Source organism: Seriola aureovittata, chromosome 16 (assembly GCF_021018895.1).
Source record: "Seriola aureovittata isolate HTS-2021-v1 ecotype China chromosome 16, ASM2101889v1, whole genome shotgun sequence".
NCBI classification, from domain to species: Eukaryota; Metazoa; Chordata; class Actinopteri; order Carangiformes; family Carangidae; genus Seriola; species Seriola aureovittata.
The window spans coordinates 11973842-11994357 of record NC_079379.1 but is presented as its reverse complement, the minus strand read 5'-3'; the positions used below and the strand labels follow the sequence as shown (position 1 = coordinate 11994357).

Genomic DNA, 20516 nt, shown 5'->3' with positions numbered 1-20516 from the left:
TGGGGGGCAGAACCTGACTACACAAAAACTAGAGGCACAAAGAGGACGATTTACACTCCCTCTCTCAAACACACACAAAACCCCCCCCCCCCCACACACACACACGCACACACACACACACACACACGCACACACACACACACACACACACACCAGATCTCATAGTGACCTTTGATGATTACCATCTACATGCATTTCTACCTACATACTAGATACCTCAACTTTTCTACTGTGAAAAATGAGTGTTTAGGTTGTTAGTGCAAACTGGCCTCTAACCAGTTAATGACAGGAACTAACTCAACTTCCCTCTAAGGATGGTAGAGTCAGTCTACTGAGCATCTACTAATCTGTGCTACAACACTTACAGTGGCATTTTAGATTTATTTTTCTTCACCAGAAATATTCACAAAATGTTTTATTATAAAAAGATTGCTGACATCACCCAAATATAACCAGTAGCTCAGTAGTATGTAGCTGGTGGTACCCATAACTGTTAATGGGAATTTCTGTTTTGTCTTATTTTTCTGAAGTGCCCGATAATGATATTTTGTTCTGTCACTGGTGAAGAAAAAAATCATTTTGCTTCACTGCAAAGTGACAATAACTATGAGCTAACTAACTCTACAATGATAACAGACACACACAGATCATCTTACCCTCCACGGCTATGGGGAGGTTGAAGAGAGGAGAGAGAGGTGGGGGCAGGTGGATGGGGGTTTGACAAGGATGAGGGTGAGGGGGAGTGTGCAAAAATGGGGGAAGTGTTTGACGGATAGATTGGTGGATGCAGAGTAAAAAAGAGAGAGGATATGGATGAAGAACAAGACGATGGGTGTTAAAGGAAACACAGGATGGAGGGATGTTAATGACAGAGGGGAAGAAGAAATAAATGGGGGAGAGAAGAGGGACAGCACATTAGGCCAAAGCCAACCACAGGCAAGGCATGACATGGCACAGCATGCAACCCATCAGCACAATGCCAAATAGTTTTCAAGTCAAATCAAAAACTATACGCCAGAGTGGGACTGTCCAAACCAAGCAAGCAAGATTAACACAGTTCCTGACTAAATAAGGTTAAATAAAAGCATAATGAAGGAATATTTGTTCACAAGAATGATCTTAATCAGCTACATCTGATCATTTTTAAACTTAAACTGTCCCATTTTGAGCTTCCGCATATTTACGTGTGCATATATACCTTGACCCCCTCGTTGTAGCTGTCCACAGGGCAGAGACTGGCCAGGTTGCTGAGGTGACAGGGAGCTCCAGGGCGGGGCGGCTTCTTCGGAGGGGCTACATGTTCTGGGAAAAAAAGGAGATTGCTTGTATCATTGGTATGATAGCATGCTAGGTAAGATGCATGTTAATAGGTCAATAGGTAAAGTATGTAACTATCATTGATGTACATGTTAAGACATCAATAATAAATGCAATAATACAAGATAGAAGCTATGATATATAATATTTCAGTATGATTAACAGTCTAAAAGGGTAAATCTGTATAATAAGTACTTCTACTTTTCATACATTTTGCTGGTAATACTTTACTTGAATGCAGGACAGTGTGTTATCACTACTTTCACTCAAGTACAGAATGAGAGCACTTGTACTCCATAGTATGGAGGATGTCAGTATGATGGTTCTCTCACCTGGTTTCCCTACAGGCTGGTAGATGTGTTGGCTTCCACCCTGTGCAGAGACAGAAAACACTCAACAAGTTAATGCCAAACTTTTGTTATGGTACCTAAAACTTCCAATAGCCTTTAATCATGAAATAATAAAAAGAAATCTGACATAAATTATTTAAATAAGACATCTCATGTTATGTCATTTCAGGAAAGAGTTAATAAAACACTAACTTCACATGCTGAATTCAAGAAAACTGCATTAACAGTTGTTATGGTGTACTGAGAAGTCCCTCCAGCAATGGCACCGGTCAGCTGATACAGTGCAGAGAGATAATCAGGGTAAAGCTGAAAACTTGCATTAGCTTTAGGATATTATAACCCTGGTTTGCAGTAAGATAGGACTGTGCAGTGCTTCTGGGTTTAAAGTTCCCATGAGCCTTCTGTGGTCATGTGGTTGGTGTGTAGGCAGTGCCCTCCCTGGCACACAGACAGAAATACTTTCCCTCCTTCTCCCAGCGTCTGTATTTCCTCTCTCCGTCTGTTTGTCTGTCAGTCAGTCAGTCGGGCTGAAAGCTTCTCTCTGCCTCCCTTTCACACTTTTCTTTCTCCTTTTTTTGCTATACTTTCTAATTTCTGCTACTTTATCTGTCCTACTTCCTCTTTTCCTTCTTTTAAGCAACACCAAGTATTTGTTTTACCATAGCATCCCTTCTTCCATCACTATCTGTGTTTCTGTGATTGAAAAGTCAATGCATCTTCATTGCAGCTAAAAAAAACCAACTCATGAGTGAATTTACTTAAAATGTAAGTACCAACACAATGTTCACACAATGTTCACACACACATGCACACACATGCACACACACACACACACACAACAAACAAACAGTGACTGACCGGTGCTTGTAGTGAGCCGTCCTCTCTGTCGATGCTTCCTCTGCTGTTTCTGGACTCAGCCTTCTGCAAGGAAGAGACACAACCACAAAATTAATCGGGAAAATGAAATGAAATGAAGAAAAACAAGCATGTGTTTCTGTGTAATTTCCATTCCTGTGAAATTATACTCAAGTTTTCCCAGGGAGTTCTAGTTCCACATTTAAATGCAACAAATTAAATGAAATAACACAGCTTTGTTTCCACATCATTAACATTTGATACAACCACAGGCAAAAAGTAAAACACAGCCAGTAGAAGGTTTACCAGTCACCTACAGGTTCTAGAAATAAATATTTTTAGCAAATCAGCTTCTGTATTGGTTTCTTTTCCTAACCAAAAAACACTCAACAGAAAAAAAAAATCACAATTTAACTAGAAAGATGATTTTGCCGACTTTAAACTCCACCAGTTACCAAGACCTGCAGCCGCTTCTCATTTTTTCATCTACTTTGCATAAAAACACATCATCATTCAGCATCATCAGCATCATCATCATCATCATCATCATCATCATCATCAAGTCAGTAAGGATGAAGAGCAGCAGATAAGCACCACTGTGGTCACATATAGATAACGACACAACTGCAGTCTTTTCGCACATTAACTCCTACAGAAAGCAACATCATAAAACCTGTCAAACGTGACTGCTACTGCTATCTCCCCCTCCCTCTTTGTCTCTGTTTCAGTACCGTTTTGGTGAAGCACGCCTTGAAGAGATGCATCCTGGGAGAACAGTGCCTGAAGAAGATGGGAGGAGGAACGCAGAGAGTGGAGGCCATCGAAAGAAGGGCGGGGATAGGGACGGAAAGTATGAGAGAAAGATAAGAGAGAGATGGAAGCGAAGGAAAACTTAAGACATAGAGAGAAAGAGCGACTGAGAAATCAGAGGGGGAAAGAGAGGCAGAGAAACTGGTGCAGACATAAAACCAAGAGCGTAAAAGACTGTTTGAAGAGACTGAGTGAAATGAACTGAGAAAGACAGAAAAACTGAGTCAGGGAAGAATGGAGGGGGAGGAAAAGACAGAGGGAGAAAGAGGGAAAGTTTTTCCAGAGGAGGAAAAGCTCCACTGAGCCACAGAGACAAAATCCTGGAGGGGAAAGATCCAACCGCCTCACTCTCCTCTCTGTTTCTCTCCTTCAGTCTGTTTCTCCCTCCCACTCTTTCCATCTCTCTGCATCTCCCCCTCTCCGTTTCTCTCTCTCTGATGGGTGACTCCTTGCTCGTTCCTCCCTCTCCATCGCTCTTGCCAATCCCACTTCCTTTCTCCCTCCTTCTGTCCTCCGCTTTCGTTCCTCCTCACAAATTTTCATCTCTTTCTTTTCAGACTTTACTTTCCTTCTCTCTCTTTGCACTTTTTTGTTCATTTTCCTGTTGATCCTCCTTTCATTTGTCACCAGCAGAAATTTACTCCTCGGTCACTTCTGCCACATAATATTCCAACACACGCTCTGCATTAGTTAAGCTCCATTTTCCTCATTTGTCTCATGGCTAAAAATCCTACTCGTCTCTTTCCTTCCTGAAAGTAGATTCGGAGGGAAACTGATATGAAACAAAAGCTTTCATGCCGACTTCCCCTGCTAAAAAGAACATGTAAGAGTCAGAGCACACACAGTGTAAACAGCTGCTTTAAGGAGTACAAAAGTTCTTCACTAAAAGTAAAATTTAAGACATATTTATCAAATCATAACTTATTCTTTCTTACAAGAGTAGAACTAACCTTCAAGTGATCACATGATGATCACGTGTATGCTCTGAGCATAGAGACAAGTAACTTCCATTTTTTCCACTGTTTATTTCTTTAAATAAATCTTTAAATTTTCTTAGTGATATTTCATGCTGCAAAACTTATATTTAATTATATTTTTTAAGTTAATGTTATTTGTTTGAAATCTTTAGTATCCGCAGTAGCAATTAATGTGAAATTAACAATAATCTAATACATGTACAGAGATATCAAGATTAAAGCAGCAGCAGCAGCAGCAGCAGCAGCAGCAGCAGCAATGTTGTATTTCAAAAGACATTTAATAAAATTACTTTTTTTCTCAAGTTTTCAAGTAGGAGTAAAAAAAAAAAAGTACTTTCCTTCTTATCTTTCACTTAACTCCAAAATTTCACTTGTAGCAGTTTGATAAATACGAGCCCTGAACTTGACTCTTGTGTCCAAAAAAAAACTTGGTGAGTTCAACATTTGGGATTCTTTCAATATAAAACCTGTGTTATTTAAAACAGTTTCAATGCCATTACCCATCTGAGGGTTTCACAGCTGTTCATACAAAACTTTACGTGTTACTCAAGGGTTCCTGGCAGGGACAAGGAGTCGAGGAGCCTTTTTAAAACCAAAAACTGTAGGCCATGCATGCCAAAATACTCCATACTAATACAAATGTATGAAGATGTTCTTTGTAATATTGTCTGCACACTGACTAACACACAAATTCCTTGACTGGAAACAGTGAGCTACAATCTACAGCTACATTCATAAACCTCACTGCCTCATAAAATAACCCGCTCACAATTTGTCTTTGTGGTTAAATCAGCTGAGTGTCATATCTGATTGGTGGTGGTAGTTTAGTCTATGGCTCCATTTTCAGCGACTAGAACCGTAACATTATCAAATTAGACCACGATTAGCAGAGACTTGAATTCACCACACTAACTTTCTTGTTTGCACGAAAGGACTTGTGGTGTTAAAATGGAGGAGCGTCAAGGGGAATGGAAAGAAATCCCTGAGCAGTGGTTGTCATTAGTCCCTCTTCGATGTATCAAGAATAAGGACTGTGATTAATAATTAGTCTTTCTAATGATGTGATATTTCATCAGTTCCTGTGGGGAAAGTTTCCTCTCACTGTCCATTTGGGCAGGGGTCAAAGGTCAGGGTTAGCAACATAATAGTGATCCTGAACATGCTGGTGATTTGCCACTGAGCAATGTGTGCCCTAGCTGAAATAAATGAGTCTTACCACGAGTTTGTGAAGGTGGTGCAGAGAAGAACGGGTGCATCAAGAAAACATACAAGTAAAAAAAAAAAAAAAAAAAAAAAAAAAAAGCTCTGCCCTGGGTCTATCAAATAACACGGAAGATATTAGCCATTCAATGCCAGGTCTGTCCTGTAAAGCACTAAATGTGCCGTTTAAACATGGCAAACCGATTGATACCAGATATACCAGTAAAAAGGATGATAGATAAAAAGAGGGGACATCGCTCCCCAACACTCGTCACTCATCTGTATTTTTCCCTCTTTTAATCTGTCAGCTCTCCTACTCCTGGCTCAAAAATGAAAATGCTCTATCAAGGCAAGAGGAAGAGCAACTTGACCTGAAGAGAGAGGAAAAACAGCCAGTGATTTGGCTCCTTTTGAGGGATATTTCAGTGCCTGATGAGATAAATCAAGCAACTCTGAGCCAGTTCAAAAACCTGAAAAAGATATTCTTTAGCTCATCTGGCAACAATGATACACAAAGAGATGCTTTACCAAGTGGAAAACTTTCAGTCCAAACCAACTTTTCATGTCTACAGTTAAATATTTATTGTTTTTGTTGATTCATACTGTCATTCATGACATCTACGCTTTATGGCATTTTTACAACATTCAGAGGTATCTATAACTAATACATGTGTTTTTCTTCCAGATGTTTTATGATATCTATTTTTCAGAAGATTTTTACTCTTTTCAGGTTCGCTTTTTATGTAGCATCGTGTCCAGTATGTCCATGGTGACTGCAGCTGCTCTCTTCAGAAAAAGAAAATACTAACTTCTGCAAACTATCAGCAAATGACGACAACAGTACCACAGGCAGTGAGCCCCACTTGGCATCAAATGTATTCCACCTCCTTTCATTGCCAAAGAATTTGGGGCATGTGTACTGTTGTTTTTCCACACACAGGGCACTTGACATTGAGAGCAGGGCTATCCCCACTTCGCTACCTCTTTAGTCAGTTTTAGAACTTTAGATCTGCCGCTGACCTTAAACTGTAGAGTAATGATATTCAGATGATGTTTATAGAATTATATTATTTTCTAAGTTTCTCAGTGCTGCTAAAACCACACTTTTTTCTGCTGCCAGCAGGTGACACTGTGCCCCACTTGCCCCAAATGACCCATCGTCTCTAATCTTACCGAAAACAGAAAACTGCAGTTGGATGACAGACCATTCAATAATCAGCTATTCACCTATTTTTCCCACAATTTCTTAGAACTCCTAGGAAGACAATAACATAAACACATCTTCTCTCTTTAGCGCCTGCCTCTTTAGCACACATACGACATGAGCAGCCTCCAACAGCCCCACACATGTAAACAAACCCATATGTGCTGATGAATAGGCAGCTAGTCATCCATCAAATTGACAACGAAGGTGACAAGTGCAAAGTTTGCGAGACCCATAGTCAGACTGGCCACAATTATTTGGATAAGACCCACATTAATATACCAGAAATTCCATTAAAGGGTCAATTTTTTAAAGGACATTTGCATATGAATATTTCTGTGTTTGTATGTGTGTATGGGTGTGTTACCATGAAGCTCTCCTCCTGCTCCAGCCACCGCTGGTCATCCTCCATCTGTTGCTGCTGCATCATCAGCCTCTCCTCCATCATAGCCTGACCAACACATCCACCATCCTGCAGAAAACATGGCTGCTTAAATATGCATTCTTGTTGTTTTTCTTGGTTTACTTTCTTTAGTCATACTACATGATACATTATAAAGTCAATTTTTTTCACATTTTGTCAAAAAGTAGAAACTGGATTCACAGGTGCAGCTCAGCAACATGTTTAATCATCTTTATTTGCTGATGAATGATTAATGAAAAAGAGCCATGATGAAAGAGCGTGATCTTAAAGACACAGGCCTTTTTCCTGACTGCTGTTTCTTTATCCCCCTGCACAGAACACTCTGTGGTGCCAGCACCTCACTACTATAAACTAACCTATTACATTCAATCAAAATGAAAAGTAAATTACATTACTGTTTATTAAATTTGAGAGCCAGTTTGTGTTAGTTCACCTGCCAGCTGAATACAAAATGTTCAATGTTTTCAGTCATCTTTGATTTACATTCAGGTGCCAGACAACAACTTGTCCTTTATTAGTTATTTTAGTTGCTCTGTTTCTTCTGTGTGTGATTTAGAGTTGCAGCAATGCATCATGGAGCTTCAATGTTAGAGTTAACACGTTGCGGCACATGTTCTTCAACAATGGTCACAACATGGTTCCAGTGACTGAGGAGTGACAGTGTCACAGTGTGTTTTCTCTGTCACATGTATGTGTGTGTGTACCTCCATGTTCGGGCTCCACAGTGCAGAGTGTTCAGGTCTGTGCTGATTCCAGGTATCGGTAGGAGGGTAGCTGCCTCCTACTCCTCCTACACCACCGTGGGCCGATGGCTGGAGGTGGACAGACAGAGAGAAGAAGAGAGGGACAGACAGTAAGAGAGAAAAGTAATTAATTATGTAATGAACAAATGTGCAATGTTCCTTCCCTTTTACATGCATGTTTGTTCTTGATACTTCTGCAACACGGCACAAAGACCAAGACTAAGACAGAAAGATGCAATGATCTCATAAACTGATCAATCCATGATTCCTCCTGCTGACCTTAATATGGCTTTAATAATGTGCATAACAAATATAACACAATTCAATTTGTAATGTTTTTGCTTTTGTATGGTTTACTTATGTTGTTTTTCATCTCCAAAAACATTGTTCGAGATGTATTAACAGAAAAAAAAGGCTGGAAAACTGAATGCAATAAAAAGAGAAAATGTGTGATGTACACATAAAGCATTACGTAGTAAACAAGTATAGTAACTTGAAAAAAACAAGAGCACTTGAATGTAGTAATGAAGTAATAAAGTGACAGGAACAAAGTGTAAGCGTTATTCTTTTCCTGCATGTTACTCTACTTGTTTGGTTTGGAAGACCTCCCCTGCAGAGATTAATGTTACAGCTGTGAAAAATTCCCTTACATCAAATTCCTGTGCTTTCCCTGTCTGGATGACTAAAAACTGTGAGCACTTCAGGTGAAGTCTAATGTGTAATACCTTTTACCATAATATATGTTAATCCGACTTGTGGTATGAGTTAAATTGATGCTCTCCATATAAGGTCAGGTGAGAGAGAGAGAGAGAGCAGCTTATTGCCATAAAAGCTGAAGAACAGCTTTGATTTATTTGTGTGTGCATGTGTGTGCGTCTATGTATGTGAGTGGCTTTTAGCACTACAGGAAATGCCTGCTGTCTGCTCAGTTTATGAGGAGAGGAAGAACTGCCCTTAAAGTCTCTCTCATTTTCTCTCCTTTCACATTTCTCTTACTGACTTTGACACGTGCAGCACACGCTTCCTGTCTTCCAACACAGCCTGTCCTGATGTTACTCACATGCAACACAGTGTTTTTACTGGGTTGGCCTTTATTGTAATGACAGTGTTCAACCTGGAAATTTCACAGACCAAGATCAGTTTGATAGTTAAAAGGATGATTTATAGAACCTGACAAGATATTTTTCCAGTAATGTAGGATAGAAATTTATGAGTTGTTTTTTAAGATTTGTGATTAATACATGTTTCTTAAATTTTTTTCTTGATTTATTACTTTTCCTGCACTTTTTCCAGACCTAATCTTTTTCGCTGGATTTAAGGAGTTTAGTCAGGGTTAGATTTTGTTAACGAAGATTGCCACACTGCCCAGCCTTTACCAGGACACACTCTCTTTGCCTCAACATGATCATTTATCTTTGCACCAAATGAAGTGGAAATGGCATAGTCTGTGTAACAGTATGTACATTTTCACTCAACAAAAACCTTATTCTATTCAACTCCTGTTTCTATTCAAACATTTCTTTTGCCATGACTAACAGTGTAAAATGACCTGAATACGAAATAAACTAAATATCATCAATTATCAAGTGATGTTTATCATTAGAGGATACACTGACTTCCCTCATCTTGTTTGTTTCTGTGCTTAATACTGTTGATCTTTCCTAAAAGAGTATCAGTGTGTTTGTTCTGAAATGTTCCTGTAAGCTCTCGTAGAGTCCTAAATTCTTCCATCTTAAACTCTTACCGGAAAGTGGTTGTGTTGTGGGCTGGAGAAGAAGCCCTCACTGGAGCGAGGACTGGGATAACCTGGTCTACTGGGCTACAGACACAAAGGTAATGGTTTATTTTTGTTTACTACCCAAACACAAAAAAATACTAATTATGAAAATGAGAAAACAACAGTGAGCAATGCAGGTCTTTAAGAAAGTCTCTGAGTCTTACTTTAGGTGGTGCTTCATCAGACCCTCCAGAGTCCCAGGACACAGTGACTTGTCTCCTCATCTCCATTCGAAGTCTTTCCTCTTGCTGAAGCTTTTCTTCCTCCAGTATGGTGCTACACAAATTATAAATTATACACAACAACAGTGCTCAGATTTAATATTTGCATTGGACTCACAATTAAAAGACTGGACTGGTCTTAATAAATCATCTACTTCTTCATCCTAATAGGCATATGTTCATATGATTTCACAATTTTCAGTAAAATAGTAATAAGGCCATAGTATTAAATGTACTTTATTTATACAGCCCTTTACAACAATCCTTTCGGTGTACCAAAGTGCTTTACAACAGGTAATAGGTGAAGAGATAAATAAGCGAATTACCATTAAATCCTGTCTGCAAGGGCATTAATCAGAAGTAACTCAATACAAAATATATATGTCTGTTAAAATATTCAAAATCACAGCTTAAATTGATTAATTATATGATTTACAAATGCAATTTCCTTGTGTGTTTATACCGTCATGGCTGATCCCATTATTTCTTCATGTTCGGTGGAATCGGTTACATCATAAACTGCCCTGATCACATTTGATTTCACAATTTGCCTTTAAATATGGTTTCTGTGTTCTAAAAATGAAAATATCTAAAAAGCAAAATGTGATATGCAAGTGAGTGAATTAACAGTACTACACACAATTCATACTCAGCACATAAATATATTCACATTAGCACCTGTTTCCACATGCGTACACACACACAAAAACCAAAAACGTGTCATTACCTGAGCTGTGTTTTGAGTTCGGTGAATCGCGGCCTCTTGCTGGGGTCATACGACCAACATTTGGTCATCAAACTGTAGAGGGTGGGCGGGCACTGAGGAGGCATAGCCAGCCGCTCCCCGTTCTCTATCCTTCCAATCACGTCATTGTTCTTCACCCCCTGGAAGGGCTTGATGCCGTACATCAGGATCTCCCACATGCACACACCTACAGAGACACAGAGCAGGTTTGTTTTAGGCAGAAAGTGATCAGTGTCAGGCAAAGACACTCTTGAAGCATCCTACAAAACATATTAGCAGATGTGAAAGAAACAGTGAAGTAAAGGAAAGTTTCTCAGATGATGGACTGTAAAAACATTTTTTTCAGTGACAGAAACTAACACAACACAAAAATGTAATATCTTACCAAACATCCAGACATCACTGGCAGAGGTGAATCTTCTGAAGTTGATAGATTCTGGTGCCATCCACTTGATGGGAAGTTTACCTTTAGAAGCTGAAACAAAGACAGATACAGATGATTACCTGCAGATTCAAGATTATCTATAGAGTCAAAAGTAAGTTATATAACCACAATAAATCTGTAACTTAATTGGGTAATGGTTATTTTTGCACATAAGATGAGAAGAAGGAACTGTTAAATGAAAAATGCCAAATAGGGGACTCCTGTCAAGATAAACTGTAGTAGCCCGATGTCACCGGTAGATGGTGGTAAAGAACAAGCAACTACAAAACACTAGCAACAGCACACAACTAGAAATACAGGCTGGTCTCAGGTCAGCACTGCTGCCGTCTATAAACCAACAGCACGATATAAACAAGGTGGTAGATTTAGCTGATAACAGTGTGGAAGGTTAGGACATTAAAAACAATAAAAAACACATTTAAAATAAATAATGAATCCATGTTCTGTCTCAGAACAAAGCTGTGTACTGCTTGTGTGCGCGCGTTTTAGTGTGCAGGCGTTTCATTACCTTTGTAGTAAGAGCTGTCCTCCATGTATCGTGACAGACCAAAGTCTCCGAGCATCACACAGTCGACTGAAGAGACCAACACATTACGGGCTGCGATGTCCCTATAAAAACACAAATGACTGTGGTTACGCTCCGAAACGATGTTATTTGTCATTTCTTTGATGCTTAATATCCATCGAAAGAACGTGAGATGCATTGTGAATCACCACATCTGTGTCTGAAAGATCTGCTACAAAGGACAAATACATGTCCTTCACGTCACTTTATCAGAGTGAATTCAAGATGTAAAATTCATGCAGCATATATGATGACTGATGAGTGTCTGAAATATGCTCAACATAGAGTAAACTATCGAGTGTCTATTTTACAGCAAATACTGAATGAGTGAACAAGGGCATGCGGTCATACCAAAGCAAAATGATATTGTTCTGCTCATGTTTTCTTTCAACAGAAGCCCTTGAGACTGTCGTGGTGGATTAGTAAAAACCTTTACATGATCAACTATGAAATCAGAACATGCAGACACATAATCTGAGCCCACAGTTATTTCTCAATCAGGGTCTGTCTAATCTGTTTTTTTGTGTGCGTGAGAGTGTGTGTGTGGGCATATGAGCGTGAATGCTCGTGTGTGTATGTTTACCTGTGTACAAAGCGTTTGCTCTCCAGATAGGCCAGCGCTGTGCTGAGCTGGTAGGCGAAGAGAATCAGAGTGGCCAGGTCCAGACTGTACTTCCTCACCTGAAGGAACGAGCGCAACTGTAGACAGAGAGAGAAACACCGCGACGTCATATTGAGAGACATGGTTTTGTAGAATATAGATAATAATGCACGTCCCCACACACTGACGATGGTCTTTAAGAGTCAAGAGTGGATTTCTTTTCTAATTATAAGGGCTTTTCAGGTCAGGCTTGTTAGGCACCTGCCATCAAAAATAACACTGAACAGCTTCCTTTGTATAACGACAAGAAGTGAAACACACTCTCTTACACACAAAGAGCCTCGTGCGTACCTCTCCGAGAGTACAGAGCTCCATGATGATCCACACCGGGTTCTCTGTGATCACTCCGATCAGCTTGACAATGTGAGGGTGGTCAAACTGACGCATAGTCACTGCAGGGGAAGCACACACACATTCACACATAATTCATATCCTAGGGGATAAATAAAATATGTATCACTAAGTATGAAATGAGTGATAGTTTTGTAATGTGTCAGGTGTGTGGTGTGTGTGGTCTTACATGCTTCTTGTAGGAACTTTTCTCTGACACTGTCTGAGGTACAGTTCTTACAGGTCTTAATGGCGACAGGTAGACCTGGTTTGTCCTGCACAACACACAATACACAAATTAGCAGATTAGCAGTGATACTGTGTAGGAGTGGGAGATGTGGTGAAAATCAGTAGCATGATACCAATAAGGATACACTTATATATACACATACATACAGTATATATCAAAATGAAAACAAATATACAAAATCACATAGAATATTCACGGTAAATTAATGTTTAATGTAAGTTGTCACATGTGTAAAGAAAAGAAAAAGCACTTCACTTATTTTGCTTGTTTTTGCTTACAATTTGCTTGGAAACATTAATCACTGAGAGTCGATAAACAATAATAGTACATTTCTCTGCCCTAATGGTGAAGGTGTATATACAGTATCATCATAAGCAGTAGATAATCTGATATTTGCACTTGTAGTAAAGGTGCACTCTTGAGAAGATATATAATTTTTCATTTCAATGGTTTGTTTTATCTGGGTAATAAAGTGACTCTCTGATAGGAAAACTGTCTCGTTAATTATTGGTGTGCATATACAAAAAGTGCGCCTGAGCCTGAGTGTTTGTGTGCGCACTTCTACATACCGGACTGTTATAGACTCCTTGGTGTACATCTCCAAACTGACCCTCTCCAATGCAGCGACCTAACTCTATCCTGTCCCTCTGGATCTCATAGTCCCGCGCTGAGAGAGAAGAGCAGAAAAGAAAAGAAGTGGAGAGAGTGAGAAAGGTCCATTCACCTGTTGTTCTTCATACACCGGAAACACTGAAAGGACCCATCACATTTTACATGCTCTTCTCGTAGACCACACAGACAGGGCTTACCAGGACAAGACAATTTGTATGGTATGATATAATTATTTTTAATAACACACAAATAAGTAAAAGTATTAAGATACTGTTAAGATATTTTAAAATTTCTAGCAGTCAAATTATTGTCCTTTTTGGTAAACCCCATCCACTGGCAATAGGGTTTGACTAAAATAAACCCTTCATAATAAATGCACATCATTTTTGACACAGGTTTGTAAATCCAGAGTAAATTCCCTTCCCCAACGACCTCACAAACCTTGACTTGACATGCACACTGCAACACAAAACTGCAAACATACCAACTTAAGGTAAACCAATTTTACAGGCAAATGTAAGGTTCATAAACACTCTGCGCTCACATGCACACCAGAGTCCCAGTATCATTTCTGTTTCTGCCTGTACTGACATAGTTAAAAGACGGAAAACACAAACAAGTACTTCTGAATAAGATCATTAATTGAGGTAAAAGTCTGGAGCGCTCTTTGCACATGTAAACATCAATAGCCCATTTGTAAAGCAGAGAAGAAGCCCTCTTCAACAGACTTATACAAACTCATACATTGGATCTAAAGTGTGATCAATTTGGTCTTTGCTTTGCAGTATTTTTCTGTATTCAGTCCAAAAGAATATAAATGAACAGTCGCAACTGACATCCACATGCTTTGACATCTTCATTTTGACATTTATGTGTTATCAATATTTCCGCCTTTTTGAGAAGGTCATGAAGCATTTCTACAGAGGTGTATCAATCCCAGTTGCCAAACAACCGCAGTCAAAATGGACTAATAACTGCGTTCAAGAAGTTTATGCTGGACACTGAGAATCATGAACTTATCCTGTAGAAGTTTACTTCTCTGTTGGGCTTTAACAAAGTCAGGCTACTTGACTCAACCAGCAGATAAACACAGTACAGTCACAAATGCCAACAGCATAACCCAAACACATTCCTTTACAGGGAGATTTACTGCAATTAATCCATACTGCAATTCACTTTCAGGGAATTAATGACTGCTTCAAAGGAAAAGAACCCACAGAGAAAAAACAAGAAAAAGAAAAACACATGACCGCAATACTAAATCACAATAAAGAAATAAAAATGTCACAACCAACAAGATGGTGAAATGAGAACCAAGCCAGTACACAATGCAAATATATCGTGGAAAGGTTTAGCTTGTCTTCAATTCTGATTTAACTACTAATAAAATAACATCTTGCACGGTTTATGGATTGGCTCTCCGTTTCAATTCCAACACTAGACCCGAACAAACTGCAGTCTACAAAAACACCAACGACCACATGTCAACAACAAACTGGATATTAGATACCTTGAGTCTTTGTATTTTTCCTTGCCAGGTACTAAGGGTGAAAGAAAACCTCCTATACTGGTTCCCAACTATTTAAAAAAAAGCCACATCACGATTGAGTTACTAATGTCAATCAATGGGTATATTTTGGATTAAATGAACAAAATAACTTGCTGCAAGTTTTTTCATGGGGCAGAATAATAACGCAAATCTCTTCCCATAATTTAGAAAAGTGCCCGGCACAGAAAAACACAAAAGAAAAACTGAAAATATCAAGGCATTTTGCTATGACAGAAGGAGACAGAGACAGGCAGTTTTACCTTCAACTACTCCATAGCTCACTGTGTTGGCGATGGGAGAAAGAGGAAGAAAGAGAGATGAAGAGAGGGGGAGAGCCAGACAGCTGCTTTAAGATTGAAAATAGCTCAGAAAACACACACACACACACACACACACACACACACACACACACACACACACACACACACACACACACACACAGACACACACAGACACACACACAGTGTATACAGACAAAGACAAGTGACCCGTTCAATTCTTTCACAAATGTTTAGTTAATAAATAAGTTAATGACTGAAAAACTGAACTGATGCTGCCACAGAATTATTAAAAGACTCGGTTTGCGTTTGAGCCATTACAGTTATACAGCTACATGGAGCAGACAGGATGACATGAACACACAAACAAACTCAGTCACAGAGCAGGAAAATATGTCATAAGTCTGCTTAGAGGAAGTCTGCTTAGAGAACAAAAAAAAAAAAAAAAAAAGGCAAAGAGACATAGAAATAAAGCCGGACAAATATAGCAAGGCAGCGAAAGATAGAAAAAGACTGTGGGAAGAAAGAAGAACACAGTCCATTTTCAAAGTCGGCCCCGTAATCAAACACACGAGTAAACTGCACTGGACCAAAACATCTATTTAAAAAGTTTTGGAACAGAGGGCTACAGCCACCATTTCTAACAAGGCTAGAGTCAAACTTACCAAGAGAGTCAGGGCTTTGATTAACATGTGAATGAATTTGACAGATGTAATATGTCTGAACCACATGCATAGAGTTGTAGCCTCTGTGACCTCCAGCCAGTGTCTCCACTGTTTATATAAGACAGTGAAACTAGCCTGACTTTGATTAGCTGCTACCTCACCAAATGTGGTTTAATGCAATCTCACTTACTCCTCATGTGAGTGTGTTTCTTGGACAAGATTCACACCGCACTCATTTTATTAGATAGCAGAACGAAATTAACGTTTGTTTGAGAGCATAAGCGTTTGACAGAAGAATAACAGTGACACAGTAACTGTATAGTTCTCTTGTGCCAGTGCAACAGAAACCAAATTCTTCAGTACAAATATTTTAGTTGGTAGATGAGGCCGAAAGACGAGATGGAATAAGTTACTTACTGGAGGGCATGGTGTATGTGTCCTCTTCATCAACTATCTCTGCATAGTCATCAGTCTCTGTAACAATACACATACACAAACAGTGTAAAATAAACCATGAAAACAATAAGAGAAAACACACTCAAGCATATGTCTAACACAAATACTCACAAACAAAACAATCGTGCACATGTTGCTTGATTTACCGTACGTCCACTATGGTACGAAGGGTTCTTGACACAAACAGTCACACGTGTGTACAGCAAAAAATAAAAGTGCGCAAAAAACTTTAAAATAAAGCAGTTAACTTTTAAAATGAACTAAGTTTCGACAACTCCAGCGCAAAGCAACACCCACATAGCTCCTCTTGCTCTCCCCTTCTCCCCTCTCTCTCTCTCTCTCTCACACACACACACACACACTTACACTTGGCAGAGAGTGTCAGCTGAGCATGTGTTGTGCATATCTGTCTGTGTGAGAGCAGCTGGGGTGCAGGGAGTAGCTGTGGTGGTGATGGAAACAAAGACAGAAAGGAGAGACAAGGGAGACAAGTAGAAAACAAAAAGATAGAACAGGAAAGAGAAAACAGGATATAACATTGAGACAGAAAGAGGGAGAGAGACACAGAGGAGAAGAGAAAGAAATGGTGTGTCTAGCTGTCATGTAAGCAGGTGGTAATATTTAGAGTAGACAGATAGACAGAGGGGGGGGGGGGCAGGAGAAGGAGAGGGAGAGATGGACTGAGTCTATCGTAACCAGATGGTGGTGTTTAAAATAAAATCAGTGTGCAGACTCAGCTGTTGGAAACGAGAGTCAAACATCTGCTGTCCTGAACGTTCCCTTCACAGCTCTGCTTTGGATTTATCAGGCTCTGTGGGAACGTGTCCCCAAATTTATCAGAAATCCTTTTCTAAAGCCTGTCGCTGAGTTTCTCAAGGAATTTCCCTACAACCTGTCATGTAGAAAAAGCTGAAGAAAGCACTACTGGATAGCTGTTTAACTGTTAATGTTAAGGAGGCTGAATGAAACACTGGATATTTGCCAATGCACATGAGACTGAAAAGTGCTGACTATTATATCAGCGCTTAAAGAAATAGTTTAACACTTTGATAAATATGCTTTTTTCCCCTCCTTGCAGAGGGTTAGATTAGGACTTCAGTACCACTCTCATATCTGTGTGGTAAATATGAATCTACAACCAGGAGGCAGTTAATTTAGCTTAGCATAAACACTGGATACAGGGGGAAACAACCAGCCTGCTTCTGTCTAAAGGTAAAAACAATCTGCCTGCCAGTGTCTCTAAAGCTTTCTTTCTAAAACTAAACATTTTTAATTTGTTTGTTTAATTTTTAGACAGGGCCAGGCTAGCTGCCCCCCCGGCTCCCAGTCTTTATGCTAAGCTAAGCTAAGACAAGCTAAGATAAGCTAAGCTAACTGGCTGCCAACTGTACTTTCATATTTATAGGACAGACATGAGAGTGGTGTCAATGTTCTCATCTATCCGTCAGCAAGAAGGCAGATTTAGTGTATTTCCCAATATATCCACCTATCCCTTTAAGGGTAAGATGAATGAACTACTGTTAATTAAGGTTTGAGCCATTATTACTGTTGCTGTATACAGTATACTATATATTTACAATAGCTCATTAGAGAGGAGGTCGGAAAAAGTTTAAACATTTAATCAAACAGGCATGATTTTTACTCAACCACTGCCTCCATGATTTATGTTTCACATGAGAGGAAAGGCAAGCCTCTAATATGCCTCTAAAAATATCATGATATACTGCTACAAAAATGTTTTACTAGATAGATAAACAACATAGCATTGGTGAAAGGTGATGTTCAGCATTACTTATTTGATTAAACACATTTTATCAACAGAAAAACATTTGAATGTTTTCATGATGCCTTTATCCCCCCCTGTGCATTAATTAAATGCCTCCAGCTCATTGCAAACTATTTTCACTAATTTTTGAATTTGTTTGTTGCTTTTACTTCCATACAATAAAAAATATTTTACAGTTATTTGTTAGTTCATACCGTGAGGTCCGTTGTTCGCATCGCTGCATATTCAGTCCCATGTGGTTTGGGATTTGTTCTACAGAATCAACCGTTTCTAAGTTTGACTGGTCTAACTCTGTCTCTTTATGCTTTCTGTGGAGGGAAAGTGCGTGTGTGTGTGTGTGTGTGAGATCTAGTTAGCCCATTATAGCCAGGAATGCACCCGCTCTCGAATCCAGCAAACCTCTCCCTACTCTACTCAGTGTGCACGAGTGCGTGCATGAATGTATGTGAGTACACGTGTGCAAGATTTTGCATGTGTGGCTGTGTGTGGCTGTGTGTGTGTGCGTGTGTGTGTGTGCTTGCGTGCAAGCGTGCGTGCGTGCGTACGTGTGTGTGTATACAGAGAGAAAGGTTTGGAGAAGTTCCCTTAAAGAGAAATACCACTTAATTTACAAATTCTATCTTTTTGTATTCATCTTGTGGTTAATAGCAGACATGTTTCAAATTTAGTGGTTCTACTTTCAAAATAATCGCCAATAGACACATAGACCCAAACAAACATCTTAAAACACAATACTAAAATTTTATGCAACTCTAGCTACTTACATAATCAAACCCGTTAAAGCTACTGGTGATTTATTCATGTTTCCAGCCATTGAAACATGAGGAGCCACACATTTAACTAGCTAATCATTGCGTTCTAAACCATTTTATATCATTTAAATCAAACCATAATTACATCATAGAGCACATACAGACATAGAGCTATTGTTAAAGAGGGAGGAATGCATGCATAAACATCAACCCACACACACCAATACACACACGCTACCCTTTCCCAGGAGGGTGCAGCGTGTTGGTGGAACAAGACAAGAAAGAAGGAACAACAGAGAGATTGATAAACAACAGCATAACTTTACCATCCCCACTAAGATCTTCTGCAGGGTCCAGGAGAGCATGCAGGAAACGGGACAGCAGAGGAGGAGGAGGAGGAGCGAGGTAGAGAGAGAGAGAGAGAGAGAGAAAAGCAGGAGGCAGAGTGGAGGAGAGAGGAGAGAGAAGAGAAGAGGTTAGAGCACGAAAAGCCTTGAAACAACATGTGAGATGTTGCAGGATCTGCAAAGCCAAACACTCAGCAAGCAGTTAGTTAAGATCCAAAATATCTCCAGTGAAAAAGCAGAGTTAACAACTTCCATTAATGTTGTGCAGATAACATGGCAGTGAAATTAATGAGTGCAAGAAAAACAACAGCGGTATCCAAGGCAGCATTTAAACTAAACATTTGAAATTTAAAACCTGTTCCACCATCATACCTGCCATAGTAATAAAGTATAATGGAAAATCAGTAGATCAGTAGAACTTATCATTATATCACATTGTTTCAGTATTTCCTAGCAGTACTATATGACATTACTTTCTATCCATCCAGCCATCCAATTAATTACATTAATACGACTGGGATCTGGATAAGCAACAGAAAATAGAGGGATGGATGCATTAACCAATTAAAAATGAGAAAGGGACAAGATTTAAGATTTTTGTAAATAAAAGTTAAACACCCTCTTAGGTCTTTTTTGAGGGAATCTGAATTCAATGATCTTTAAGACTTTGTAAGACCTACAGATACCCTGTTGAAACAGTGATCAGGGTTGGATCCTCAACATTAGTTACAGATGATCAAAGTTTCTCACATGACTAGAAAATTGTTTTTTTCAAGTGTTATTTCAAAATGGTCTTTTTTTCCTTAGGAGTAGTGGAATTATATAGTAATTCTTTTAGATTGGATTACTGTAATGGTCTCCTAAGAATCTTAACCTGAACCAGGAGGAGTATTATTGTTTCCAAGTCCTTGCATTGGCTGCTTGTGTCTTTCAGAATTAAGATGATTGTTTTATAGTCAGGCCCCTGTTCATTTCAGTCGTTTACTTACTCAAGATTTCCAATCGGGGGCTAGTTTCCGCAAAAGTATCTTCAGGCTTATACACTGCTAAAATACGACTTTTACAATTAAGAGGTGTTCCTCAAAAGCATCATAAATTAAAATGCTTTTGGAAATGATTGTAGATTCATTCTGCAATCATTAAGATTGCTCTTAGAGCTGTAGGACAATTAGAAAATGACAAATACAGGACACATAC

The 20516-nt window shown here is 39.2% G+C and overlaps 1 protein-coding gene across 15 annotated transcripts in view; it reads right to left on the bottom strand.

The window, feature by feature from the left end:
* The window catches only part of ptk2aa (protein tyrosine kinase 2aa), a 63594-nt gene that overhangs the window by 3162 nt on the left and 39916 nt on the right, over nucleotides 1-20516 (bottom strand). For 5 of the 15 annotated variants that reach the window (XR_008829909.1, XM_056399715.1, XM_056399706.1 and 2 more), the window contains 18 exons: nucleotides 19299-19316; nucleotides 16396-16452; nucleotides 15296-15316; nucleotides 13444-13541; nucleotides 12815-12899; nucleotides 12586-12686; nucleotides 12217-12332; nucleotides 11577-11677; nucleotides 11009-11098; nucleotides 10606-10810; nucleotides 9822-9933; nucleotides 9625-9699; nucleotides 7842-7949; nucleotides 7081-7185; nucleotides 2526-2588; nucleotides 1860-1940; nucleotides 1650-1689; nucleotides 1199-1302 (listed from right to left, as the gene is read on the bottom strand). Coding sequence is in view for 14 of the 15 variants with exons in the window: in XM_056399715.1 (XP_056255690.1) it covers nucleotides 1199-1302; nucleotides 1650-1689; nucleotides 1860-1940; nucleotides 2526-2588; nucleotides 7081-7185; nucleotides 7842-7949; nucleotides 9625-9699; nucleotides 9822-9933; nucleotides 10606-10810; nucleotides 11009-11098; nucleotides 11577-11677; nucleotides 12217-12332; nucleotides 12586-12686; nucleotides 12815-12899; nucleotides 13444-13541; nucleotides 15296-15316; nucleotides 16396-16452; nucleotides 19299-19316 (1580 nt within the window). In the remaining variant the exon portion in view is untranslated. The remainder of the gene's footprint in view (nucleotides 1-1198; nucleotides 1303-1649; nucleotides 1690-1859; nucleotides 1941-2525; nucleotides 2589-7080; nucleotides 7186-7841; nucleotides 7950-9624; nucleotides 9700-9821; nucleotides 9934-10605; nucleotides 10811-11008; nucleotides 11099-11576; nucleotides 11678-12216; nucleotides 12333-12585; nucleotides 12687-12814; nucleotides 12900-13443; nucleotides 13542-15295; nucleotides 15317-16395; nucleotides 16453-19298; nucleotides 19317-20516) is intronic. The other 10 variants (XM_056399705.1, XM_056399713.1, XM_056399707.1 and 7 more) reach the window with 7 other exon arrangements.